Source organism: Leucoraja erinacea, chromosome 17 (assembly GCF_028641065.1).
Source record: "Leucoraja erinacea ecotype New England chromosome 17, Leri_hhj_1, whole genome shotgun sequence".
NCBI lineage: Eukaryota > Metazoa > Chordata > Chondrichthyes > Rajiformes > Rajidae > Leucoraja > Leucoraja erinaceus.
The window spans coordinates 11,516,062-11,529,050 of record NC_073393.1 but is presented as its reverse complement, the minus strand read 5'-3'; the positions used below and the strand labels follow the sequence as shown (position 1 = coordinate 11,529,050).

Below are 12,989 nucleotides of genomic sequence, written 5' to 3'. Positions count from 1 at the left end.
TAATCCTCTAAGAAAACAGTACCTCATCTGTCTTAAATGAATTATCTTTTAGTTTTAAACCGCAACTTCTAGTCCTAGATTCTCTCAAGAAGAAACATAATTCCACATACACTTTTCAAGAACTGTGAAATATTATGTGTTTTTACCATGTCACCTATCCTGCCTCATAAGCTCCACCATTCAGGAATTTAGCATGTCCAAATTTCCTCACCGGCAACATGTCCATTCTACGACTCTACCTGTCCCACTTTTCGAGACCTGAAACGTCACTTATCCGTTCCTTCCACAGATGCTGCCTGACTTACTCCAGCACGTTGTGTTTTACACTCCCGTCAGCTCTTGTTGATTTCTTTGCCCAATATGCCAGATTACATTTCATAGGCTTGGGATAAGTACTCTCCTTATCTCAACAAGAATTTGTCAGAATTTTGCTAGCCTTGTTTAGCTTGCTCTTCATAGCTTCTTGTCAGGATTTAGCCACCATTGCATGCCTACAGCTAGTTGGAGTTGCATATTAGAGCTGATTCTAGGTGGGTTTTAAATAGACGAGCCACTGTCAGGGAGCATGACACATTTGGTTCTATTTGATACATTATATCCTAGTGAAACTAGCATGTAGAGGCAAAAGATTTGATAGAGCTGAACAGTAGCTTTATGAACATTCGTGGTTTAAAGTAAGAATTATTCGTAAATAGTTTAATAAGTTTTTTTAAATGTTTATGGGTACTTTAAAAGAAAATGACACTGTTCAGGATGATTTCACATTAATTTATTGCTGTTATTTTCCATGCTTATAGTTTTGGTAATGAACCATTGAATATGCATTAGTTGTTTTAGCTCCATGAGCAACATTTTAACAAGAATCTTCTATGTTTAACAGTTTCAATATTGTGGATTACTATTCCGTTATGAAGGTTGGCCTTTGTGCATCTCTGAGAAAATTGTAATACAGCTCTCTGCACTTGATTCGCAAAATTTACAACCTGGTGATTTCTACTTTCAAGTCATTCCCTATTTGAAAAAGGCACCACGTATTGTATTAAAATGCCTTGCAACAAATGGTTCCAACATCGAGGAAATATTAATTCCAGAGGTCTCTTATACTTCTATCTTTACTATGGAATGGTTGGACGATATTAACGAGGGACGAATGGGAACCGCTTTGCAAAATTGCCTGTTATCCACTGATAGCACTATCCTACGAGTACCTTGGGAAAAGGTAGTAAATCCAGAACTTATTGATAAACCAAAAATGATAGGAAACGCATCATCAGAAAACTGGATTGTGAATCAAGAAGTTGTTGGCAGTAATCCCACCAATATACAAATCAAGGATTACAGTGGAGTAGCTGAAAACCCTTCTGAAACAAATCAAAATATATTTACGAAAGAAAATGTACTGAAGGCCCAGCAAATTAATCTTGAAAAGATTTTACATCATTCTTTAAGTAATCATCCTGATTGTTTAGTTAATTCCAGAGCTGCATCTTTAAGAGAACTTGAAGGAGAATATGTAGAAATTAATCAATTTTCAATAAATGAAAGTGATTTGTCATCACAAACAAGCTGTTCAAATTCAAAATTCCAATATGCATCAAAGACTAATAGGTCATCAGAAGTGACTCCTTTGGAAGTCTTGAATATCAGCACTTGCAACAAGGAATCAAATTGTTTAAATTACAAGGAGACTTCTTCAAATGTAACTTGGCCCAATTTAGAAATAATACCCAACCCATTTAATTTTCTTGGTGACAGTGAGACGCTTGAGCATCAGTCAATTGCAGATACTATGGAAAAGAGAATGCCACTTCATGACAAGACTTGTAATAGTGGTAAAAATAAAGGATTTACAAAAGTAGAGCTGTCTTCACCAATAGAAACTGATCCTAACCAAAACAAAATGCAACCGGAGTTTAATTTTTGTTGTGGAGATATGCATATGTTATTTAGTCAGACCACAAATAGCATGGAGAAAAACTTAAGCAGCAAACTTTTAGAATCGGTGATCTGTAGCCAGACACAGACTTCTGCAGAAGATTTGCAAGGTGGACAAATTCACGATTCTTCTGGGGATGCATTATGTATACCATGCAATAGGAATATAATTGAGATGAAAACATGTGAAGACATTTGTGGAGAAAATAAATTGCAAAAACAAATTCAAAATATGCCCAAATTAAATGCAATAGAATTTGCCCACTGTCAGTTCACACAAGTTAGAGAATGGGATGGGGCTTCAACAGTATTTATTAATTCAGATGAATTTTTAAATCAGTTGATTGACTCTAAAGTAGCTAACACTGAAGAACTTATAAATATTGCTGTCAACACACCATCCAAGCACATGCAGCTATCAGCTAAAAACGTAGAACAAATAAAGTCAATGACGCAGCAATCTGAGTATTCTGGACATGTACAATTTAATGGTCAGAATATTACCCAAAAAGAGCAATTTATTAAAATAAAATCTCAACCAGAAGAGTATTTTGTTCATACATTTGCTGATACACAACTGGATAGCGGTAGAATCTCTTCAACCCAGTTCTTATATTCTGAAAGCACTATTGACTCTAATTTATGTGAAGACTTTGCAGTTGTTGAATATACAAATTATTTTTCAAAGGACGACAGAAAACATAATGTGATGAAAGTTGATTATTTGATTAAAGATGGTGAATCTACAATTCCCAAAATGATTGATGGCACTGATGTTACATTTATGAATGAAGAATTAAAATCTAGATTTGCCACCCATTTGGAGCCATATTTATCAGAGCACATTGAGTGTGCAGAAATACACAAAACTGAATGTATGGCACATTTGGAGAGAGATCACGTCTCTCCTACAGAGGAAAATGTACAATTGCACAAATGTTCTGTTATCAAAGAACAAACTAGTCAGCAGTTTCAAGTTAGTGCATTGCATCAGATGTCTGAACATGTGGAACATGGAAATGTAAATTACTTACAGAGTGAATTTAGCAAACAAAAACACATTGATATTGAAGAGTTGAACTTGACAGAAAACTGTAATATAATACCTGAAGAAGAGCAACAATCACAAGAAAATAAAAATCTATCTTTATATGTTTTGGAAAAGGAGAGCACTGTGCAGAATGCATCAGAATTAAACATTGTAAAAGAAGGTAAATGTAAAAAATATTCTACTGTTGAAGAGTACTGGTCAAATGTGGTAACAATTGAGTCCAGCATTGCGCATGCAAGTGGAATGGTAATTGACAAGCATGAATCAACTTCTGCAAATGAAGAACGAAATGAAAACCTACACCTTACTGATAAAACACACTGGCAAGATTCAATCAAACACACTGCTCCCTCAGAAAATAAAACTTCGGAGGACGTTGAAAAACAAGGAGACTGTCTAATTGAAAGTAAACTGGAAGGTAAGATACATATTTAATTTCAGACACAAAGTGCTGGAGTAATTCAGCGAGTCAAGCAGCATTTCTGAAGAACATGGATAGGTGACGTTTTGGGTCAGAACACTTCTTTACACTGAATGTCATAGGGGGAGAAAGCTGGAAGCAAGGTAGGGGTGGAACAAAGCCTGGCAAGTGATACATGGATACAGGTGAGGGGAGTTTTGAATGGCATATGGGCAGACAACACCCAGAGATGGTAAGAGGACAAAAAGCTGTGAGATAAGGAGAGAAGAGGCGTAGAATGTGAAGTCAGAGAAAGGGATATAGGTGGAAGGTGACGGGGCTAGGAGAATGGGTAATTAGTGGTTAGTTACCTAAAATTGGTGAATCAATTTTCATATCTTCAATTTTATTCTCCCAACTTTAGGTAACTAACCAATAACCACCCGTTCCCCTACCCACACCCCTTTCACCCATATCCCTTCCTCTGACTTCACATTTCATGCTTCTGCTCTCCTTCCTCATCTCACACCCTTTTGTCTTCACATCTCTTGCCTTTCTCCAGGCATCTGCCAATCAAAACTCTTCCTTAACTGTATCAATGTATCACCTGCCAGGCTTTGTCCACCCGTTCTGGGTGATGTGAATTGCCAGTTTTGAAGTGTTAATGATGAGCATTTGGCCTTACAATTTGGTATTGATGTACATTAGATGTGGAAAGCTGAACCACTATAGCTTTAGGTTTCTGGTAGAATTCAGTTGGAACTGTGCATATGGTGTTCCATTATTATAGCAAAGGAAGAGTTAGATTAGAAACTGGATGGAATATTGGTTGTCAAGAATTGCAGCAGGATATTGATTGGGTGGGTAGGAGGGCTGAGGAGTGATTGATGGAATTTAATACAGAGAACTGTGAGATGTTGCATTTTGGGAGCATTAACTTCATCAGTCACAGCATTGAGTATACGTTGGGATGTCATGTTGCAGTTGTATAAGATGTTGGTGAAGCCGCATTTAGAGTAATATGTTCAGTTTTGGGCACCATGTCATAGGAAAGATGTTGGCAAGCTGGAAAGAATATAGAGAAGATTTACGAGGATGTTGCCAGGACACTAGGGCCTAAGCTATTGGGAGTGGTTGAGCAAGCTACGGTTCTTCTTTGGAGGATGAGGGGTGATCTTATAGAGGTGGACAAAATCATGAGAGGAATAGATTGGGTAGACGCACAGAGTCTTGCCCAGAGCAGGGGTATTGAGAACCAGAGGACATAGCTTTAAGGTGAGGGGAGAAGGATTTAATAGGAATCTGAGGGGTAGCTTTTTCACACAAAGGGTGGTAGGTGCTAAAGATTGTCAGATTGTAAAGATTACAGTTGTCATTTTTAGGTCAAGATCCTTCCTCTAGACTGGAATAGAGGAGGAGAGATGCTGTCTATCTTCCCTTCACACTTTCAGTTCAAAGGAAGGGCCACGCCTGAAACATTGACTGTCTATTTCCCTCCAGAGCCTGAGTTCCTTCAGCAGTTAGTTTTTTGCTCCAGATTCCAGCATCTTTTGTATCTCAACTGAAAGGGAACATGGGAAAGTGTGCTCCAGGTAAGTTTATAACGAACATGCAAACAAGCTCCTTCTGAGTTTAAAATAAATCAGGAATTGGTGCTCCAGTGAGTTTAAAGGGGGAGCACAAAGCAGAACCAGATGAGCTAAATGCAGAATCATTGGGATTTATGAATAGAGAGCGGTTTGCCAGAATTTTACTATGTTCGGTTGAGGCGATGAAGGGAAAATTCCCAGTTCCCCTGGATTTGCTACATACTGAAACGTCATTAAGCGGCTATTAAACAGCTGGAGGAATCTTAGAAACATAGAAATTAGGTGCAGGTTGATTAGGCCATTCGGCCCTTCGAGCCTTTTAATATGATCATGGCTGATCATCCAACTCAGTATCCTGTAATACCCTCTGATCCCCTTGGCCACAAGGCCACATCTAACTCCCTCTTAAATATAGCCAATGAACTGGCCTCAACTGACTTCTGTGGCAGAGAGTTCCAGAGATTCACCACTCTCTGTGTGAAAAAGTTCTCCTCATCTCGGTTTTAAAGGATTTCCCCCATATCCTTAAGCTGTGACCCCTTGTCCTGGACTTCCCCAACATCGGGAACAATCTTCCTGCATCTAGCCTGTCCAACCCCTTAAGAATTTTGTAAGTTTCTATAAGATCCCCTCTCAATCTCCTAAATTCTTGAGAGTATAAACCAAGTCTATCCAGTCTTTCTTCATAAGACAGTCCTGACATCCCAGGAATCAGTCTGGTGAACCTTCTCTGCACTCCCTCTATGGCAATAATGTCCTTCCTCAGATTTGGAGACCAAAACTGCACGCAATACTCCAGGTGTGGTATGTTCATTTGCTATGAAAGCCAACCTGCCATTCGCTTTCTTTACTGCCTGCTGCACCTGCATGCCTACCTTCAATGACTGGTGTACCATGATACCCAGGTCTCGCTGCATCTCCCCCTTTCCCAATCGGCCACCGTTTAGATAATAATCTTCATTGCAATTTAAAATTGATCCAATGTTGATTATAGGTAATTATTAGGTACATACTGAAATAGTAAGAACCAATATATGTTTTGATGTGCCATTAAACTCAAGGCAAGATTTTGAATCTGGAATTTGTTATATATTATATTTGTTTTACTCTCCCAAAAGAACAAAAACATACTTATTTCTACTCAATTATAAATAAGTAACATATTGAAAGTCACCATGCCAAGTGCCAATTGTTTGGCACATCTGCTTCAGCATTTCAATTCTTGATGCAATATTAATTTATTTCCTTTGAAAGGCTCTGTGTATATTTGATGAGAGTACATTTCTCAATGTAGGATTTATCCAGTTTTAATTTTTCTTGTCCTCTAGGAATAGTCTCAATAGCAAATGACACATTGGAGATAGGAAAACAAAGTGTGGAAGAAGATAATATCAATCTAACAGATGAACCATCAAAAAGCTCACCAATTACACTGTGCAATGGGAACAGGCTGGAACCGCTGCCAGTTCAACAACAGAAGACCTCATCGCCCTTAGTCCTAAAATCTAATCTGCCGACACTGTCAGTTGAAATCAACTTTGATGTTCTGAACTCCGGGGTAGCTTATTTGAGCGGTAGGTACCTAATAATAGTAAATCCACGCAATTTCAGCATTTGTTCAATTGCTGCAGAATCTTTAACCAATGCTGCACACATTGGTGTGCCTTTACAATGGTACATTTTGCATTTCAGTATTTTGATGACAAATGTCCATTTGTTCTACATTCTGTGTGAAGCTTCATGTCTCAGAGACATAACTGTCTCGGAGCCGAATGTGTATTTACCTCAACTATTTTTGTTTTGAGTTTTATGATTGGAATGTTCACAATAACTTTGTTATATTGATTAGCTTTTGAAAAGTAATCAAAGCAGTAACAATATAGCTGTTTTTCTCACTTTTTGGCTTTTCAATAATGTATATTGTTGGAAGTGATTCATAAAATGTACCAGGGTTAATAATATAACAACATCAGATTTGGAGAGATATGGGACAAACACAGGCAGGTGGGACTAGCGTAGATGGTGCATCTTGGTCAACTTGAATGAGTTAGGCTGAAGGGCAGAAGACACGTTTCACCTTTGTCTTCATCCCTCACAGTTCCTGGAAGGGTCTCCTTGCATGTGGAAATCCCAAGCACAGTATGCATGTGGCATCTCTGTGCACTCACCCCACAGTTTTGCTTATTGCCCTTGTGGCTTTCCCTCTAACTCGCTTGTTCTTTTTCACACCCACATAAATGCCACTTGCTTTTTCACATAAATACATTTTCTTTAGCTTGTTCTTTAGGCCTTCTTAGATAAAGAAAGTAGTCAATATATCACATTTATTCCAATGTTGTAATTGCAAACGCTCACTTTTAACTTGTTTATAACATCACTATTTCACTCTGAAATTATGTGGGGATTGTATGGCGCAATGTAATTCTTTAGAGCAAAATGGATTGAACATAGAACAATACATCAGCCGAACAGGCCCTTCGGTCCACAGTGTCTTTGCCGAACATGACGTCAAGTTAAACTAATGTCCTTAGCTTGTACAGGATCAATATTTCTCCATGTCCTGCATATATCAGTGCCTATCTGAAGCCTTTTAAACAGATAACCCTCATTATAACAGGCTATGGTGGGGGAAAGGTGTCCATTATTGCCACTTGTCCACTAAAACCAAATAAGCGATTCGCTCCAACCACCTAACGGTCACTCCGTGAAACAACGAGTTGTTTTCGAATACAATATTCTTTTTAACAGCTAAAAATATATTTTTGTTACTGCAAGCCAAACATACTAAAGGCTATTAGTATGGGATAGTATAGGACGTACATGGTAAATGGTAGGGAATTGAAGAATGTAGGTGAACAGAGGGATCTGGGAATAACTGTGCACAGTTCCCTGAAAGTGGAATCTCATGTAGATAGGGTGGTAAAGAAAGCTTTTGGTGTGCTGGCCTTTATAAATCAGAGCATTGAGTATAGAAGTTGGGATGTAATGTTAAAGTTGTACAAGGCATTGGTGAGGCCAATTCTGGAGTATGGTGTACAATTTTGGTCGCCTAATTATAGGAAGGATGTCAACAAAATAGAGAGAGTACAGAGGAGATTTACTAGAATGTTGCCTGGGTTTCAGCAACTAAGTTACAGAGAAAGGTTGAACAAGTTATGGCTTTATTCTTTGGAGCGCAGAAGGTTAAGGGGGGACTTGATTGAGGTTTTTAAAATGATGAAAGGGATAGACAGAGTTGACGTGGAAAAGCTTTTCCCACTGAGAGTAGGGAAGATTCAAACAAGGGGACATGACATGAGAATTAAGGGACTGAAGTTTAATGAAAAAATGAGGGGGAACTGATTTACTCAAGAGTGGTATGTGTCAATGAGCTTCCAGTGAAGGTGGTGTCAGGTTCGTTGTACATTTACAAAATAATTGGATAGACAATGGGAAAATGCATTTTTAGCATCTGAGCGCAGGAATATGGGAGAGGGGACAGGGCGTCACGGTGAAGGGTCGAGATGGCCTGTTTCCGTGCTGTAATTGTTATTATATGTTATATGCAATTAGTTACATTGTTTAATAGAGTGTCATTGACAAGTGTTGATCGAAGCAATTGCTTGACAATTTCTATGACCTCCCACATGACCTCCTTCTTAAAGAGACAGTAGTGTCTGACCACTGCGGGGGCACTCTCTCCGCTGCAACCAAAATCCATTATAAAGACATGCATAATGACAAGGGTAGACCGTGTTGTATCTGCTACCAATACCACCCTTGGCAGCACGTTCCAAGCGCCTATCACTCTCTAGTTTAAAAACCCATCTCCTTTGAACTTTCCCCGGGTGACCTTAAAGCTTGCTGTCTAGACTTTGACATTTCCACAGTGGTAAATCGGTTCTGACTAACAACTCTATTTATTGTCTCCTATAATTTTATATACTTCTTTCAGGTCACCACTCAACCTCTGTGCCCCAGAGAGAATAATTAATATTTGTTTCCTTGTTAATGCCTTCTTATCCAGGCAGCATTCTGGTAAAATTGAGATAATTGTCAACTCCTTTGTATACTGTATAAATGATTTTAAGTAAGTACATGAAATTTTATTTTGTTGCAGGCACCAGAGACAGATCTGGCCACGCAGTGGTGATAATAACAACAAGGAACACAATCTGGTTGAACCCACACTGCAACATCCCTGAACTTGTGCGTCTCCTTATCTACTTTTATAGTATTCTCAGGTATTCAATGTTTTTTTTGCATTTCACTGCATTAATAGAATGCGTGGTGATGAAGTTATATAATGAAAAGTAAGATATTTATTTAACTGTACTATAACAGAAAAACAGGAAAATGGAGGGAGAGGAAGAATATGGCTGGAAATATGAAGAGACAATTGAATAACCACCTGGAGGTCAGCCTTCCGCGAAGCTAATCAAGCTCTTAGTAATTGGCACAATTTTAATCATACGAGGGGTGCAATACTGTTGAACTGATTCCATCAAACACGTGTTTTGGATATATACATTAATGTTGACAACTAATGAAAATTAGTTAGTCTTAAATGTCATGACGTGCTTGTTCTGTTAAATGTTCTGAATGATGATGTGAATCTAAAATAATGTGAACTTTCTATATAGCTGCCCTGTTGCAAGTATTGTTGCTGATCTGAATTGTACAATACATATTTGATTCAAATATACACTACAGGTGCACAACCTTTTATCCGAAAGCCTTGGGACCAGACACTTTTCGTAATTCAGAATTTGTCGGTCTTCGGAATGGAAATTTTTTTTTTGCGTAGCGCGGGGCTCAGTGATAGAGTGTTCGGCTCCAGGAGCAAGGTCAACCCCGCGCCTCGATCCCGGGAAGTCTCGGTCGCGAGCTGAGTCTTCAATGCCCTTTTTGCAAAATAAATGTTTGTCCCTGCAGTGGGGAGAGGTGTACTGACTGTGTGGGCAGAACGTCTCTAAAAAGCCTCTGTGTCTCCCTGTCCCTGGGATAGCAGGGGGCGATCAAACAGCAGCAGCAGCAGCGCCCCCCTCCCCCTCCAACTCCAGAGGAATCCGCTCCCCGGTGGGCCGCTACGGCGACAAGTGGCAGTTTGCCCACAGCCCGAGCTGCGCCACCCCAAGAAACACCTTGCACACCATCCGCTTCTGCCCCTACGTGTTCCTCTGGAGTTGGAGCGGGGCTGGGCTGGAGTTGCTGCTGGCTGTGGGTCTCTGGGATCTCCGTGCTTGCAGTGGGCCTGGGGGTCGCTGTCCCGTTGGTCCTGACGTCTCCGGCCACCCCCTGGACTGGAGCTGAGACTGGGAACTGTACCGCCCTTGCCCCCTCCCGTGCAGGGCAAACAACCCCACTCTCCTGCAAGGGCGCTTGACAATTCCCGGAGGATGGCAGGTGGCCGGAGACGTCAGGACCAACAGGAACCCGCAGTATGGGTCCTACCACGCCCCCCGAGCTGTGCCCCCGTCATCCGCAACCCATGTTCCTCTGTAAAGGAGCGGCATGGGCTGCTGTTGGCTGTGGGTCTCTGGGTTCTCCGTGCTTGCGGTGGGCCGGGTGGTCGACGTCCAATTGGTCCTGACGTCTCCGTACTGCACTCTCTAGTTTAGCCAAACGACTTGAAGACAGTACAAAGCCCCCGCGCCGGTGCAATTTCCGGGGAGCTGGAGAGGGGAGGGAAGGGGACATTTCACAGTGGTAAATCAGAGGGGTGTAGGTGGGGTGAAACTGAAGGGAGCGACAATCTGCTGCTGCCTACACTGTATATCGTGTCTACCGTGGGAACTTTTAACTCAGGGGCAGACAGCAGCATATTGTCAATTATCTAACACTCCCCAGCAGATATACCCTCACCTCTTTTATGGATGGGGATTTAGTTCCCCTATCTTCGAGGACCGACCGGAGGTTCCGCTGTCAAAATTGAGATAATTGTGAACGTCCTGTCTCCCTGTCCTGTATAATAGTAGGGGGCGATCAAACAGCACAATACCCCCCTCCAACTCCAAGAAATTATCCCCGATGGGCCGCTATGGCGGCACCAGTGGCAGTTCGGCCACAGCAGTGGTGATAATAACAACAAGAACACAACGTTATTCTTGCACACCATCAGCTTCTGCCCATACGGGGAGCTGTTCTTCTGGAGTTGGAACGGGGCTGGGCTGGAGTTGCTGATCTGTTATCTCCGTGCTTGCAGTGGGCCTTGGGGTCGGTGTTCCGTTGGTCCTGACGTGGTGACTGGCACTGTGCTGCTAGCATCGAAACGTAAGACAGTACAAAGCCCCCGTACCGGTAACAATGCGCGGGAGCTGGAGAGGGGAGGGAGAGGAAGCAGAGGGGTGTAGGTGGGGGAAACTGAAGGGAGCAATTGAATCTAACCACCTGGAGGTCACGCTGAGTTAAAAAGTTACGAACGCTAATCAAGATACATTGTGTATCGTGCACAATTTTAACTCATAACGCAGCTGGCATACTGCAGATATTGTCAATTAAACACCCTCCCGCGGATATATACCCTCATGTTGACAACTTAATGAAAATTTAGTTCCCCTTTCTTCGAGGACCGACCGGAGGTTCCGCTGTCACCTCTGCGGGCCGCCCTCGGTGAACGTTTTCAAGGACCTTTCTTCAAGGACCGAAAAAATGTCGCTATTCGGAGGTTTTCGTTATTTGGATCGTCGGATAAAAGGTTGTGCACCTGTACACTATTAGTTTCAACCATCATAATTTTAAATGTTTTCCAATAGCATTATTGAGTTTATTTTAACAGCAAATAAATGCAGTGAGAAAAAGTTGTGTACTTTAACTTCAGCAAAAATCACAACAAAAATTTAGCATTTGTTCATTACAGTATCCAGAAAGTTCTGTTTTGATTACAGTGAAATTACATTTTCGGAAATATACTGCAGAATTAGAGACACATGTAACTGCAGATGCTGGGATCTTGAGCAAAAAGCAAAGTGCAGGAGGAATTCAGCAGGCCAGTCAGCATCTATGGAGGAAGTGGACAGATAATGTATCACATTGAGACCCTTCTTCAGACTGGTGAAGGCAGCATCAGTCTGAAAAGGGTTCCAATCCGAAACATTGTTTCTCCATTTCCATCTACAATGCTGCCTGCCCTGCTGAGTTCCTTCAGCTTTTTGTTTTTACTGAGAAGTTAATTGCTCTCTCATAAAGGTTTGCCCTTTTGAAACAAAACCACAAAATCTGTGACAGATTGTTTTTCTACTCAATGCTCTCTGAGAAATTGTGCATATATTCATATTATTTGATCCATTTCAGAATGGTTGTGTGAACTTATGGAAAGGCTAGGAATGGTCATATAAATGGTCATATTGTGCCAGTTACCTGTGGACGGCACAGTGGTAGAGCTGTTCACTCACAGCATCAGAGACCCGGGTTTCATCCTGATTACGGGTGCTGTATGTGCGGTGTTTGTACGTTCTTCCTGTACCCGCATTGATTTTCTCTGGGTGTTCCGATTTCCTCCCACATCCCAAAGACGTGCAGGTTTGTAGGTTAATTGGTTGCTGTAATTTGCCCCCTTAAATTGGTCAGCACGGACTTGGTGGGCCAAAGGGTCTGTTTCCACACTGTATTTCTAAACTAAACTAAACCAAAGAAAATATTGAGGCACTGGATATTGACCATTGTGTGTAGGATGTGAAAGTGAGGTAACACTTGTACTACTATATAGGTGATCGATTGATGGCGTGGACTCAATGGGCCAAATGACCTGTTTCCATGCTGTATATCTAAACTAAACTAAATCTTGTTAAAAAGTAATCTGTTAATATGGCAAAAAGATTGTGTGATTTACTGTTGTTTTTACTGCACATAACAGGCACGAATTCCAGAGTGCAGGACTAACTATTCTGGTGGATGCCCGTCGATGTTCTCCTGTACCAGCATTATTTAAAGCATTCAATATTTTGCAGGTGATCTTAATGCTGTAATTTGTTAACTCTTTCAAAACATACAGTTTCAAAATCCAAGACTGATTTCATTGTTCTGGTTTACTTGT

At 40.9% G+C, this 12,989-nt stretch overlaps 1 protein-coding gene across 6 annotated transcripts in view; it reads left to right on the top strand.

Annotated features, from left to right (window-relative positions):
- plekhg4 (pleckstrin homology domain containing, family G (with RhoGef domain) member 4) overlaps positions 1 to 12,989 on the top strand; it is a 120,560-nt gene that overhangs the window by 32,919 nt on the left and 74,652 nt on the right. For all 6 annotated transcript variants that reach the window (XM_055648519.1, XM_055648518.1, XM_055648515.1 and 3 more), the window contains 4 exons: positions 881 to 3,404; positions 6,304 to 6,549; positions 9,075 to 9,198; positions 12,810 to 12,903. In XM_055648519.1, coding sequence (XP_055504494.1) covers positions 1,118 to 3,404; positions 6,304 to 6,549; positions 9,075 to 9,198; positions 12,810 to 12,903 — 2,751 coding nt within the window. In that variant the 5' untranslated portion in view covers positions 881 to 1,117. The remainder of the gene's footprint in view (positions 1 to 880; positions 3,405 to 6,303; positions 6,550 to 9,074; positions 9,199 to 12,809; positions 12,904 to 12,989) is intronic.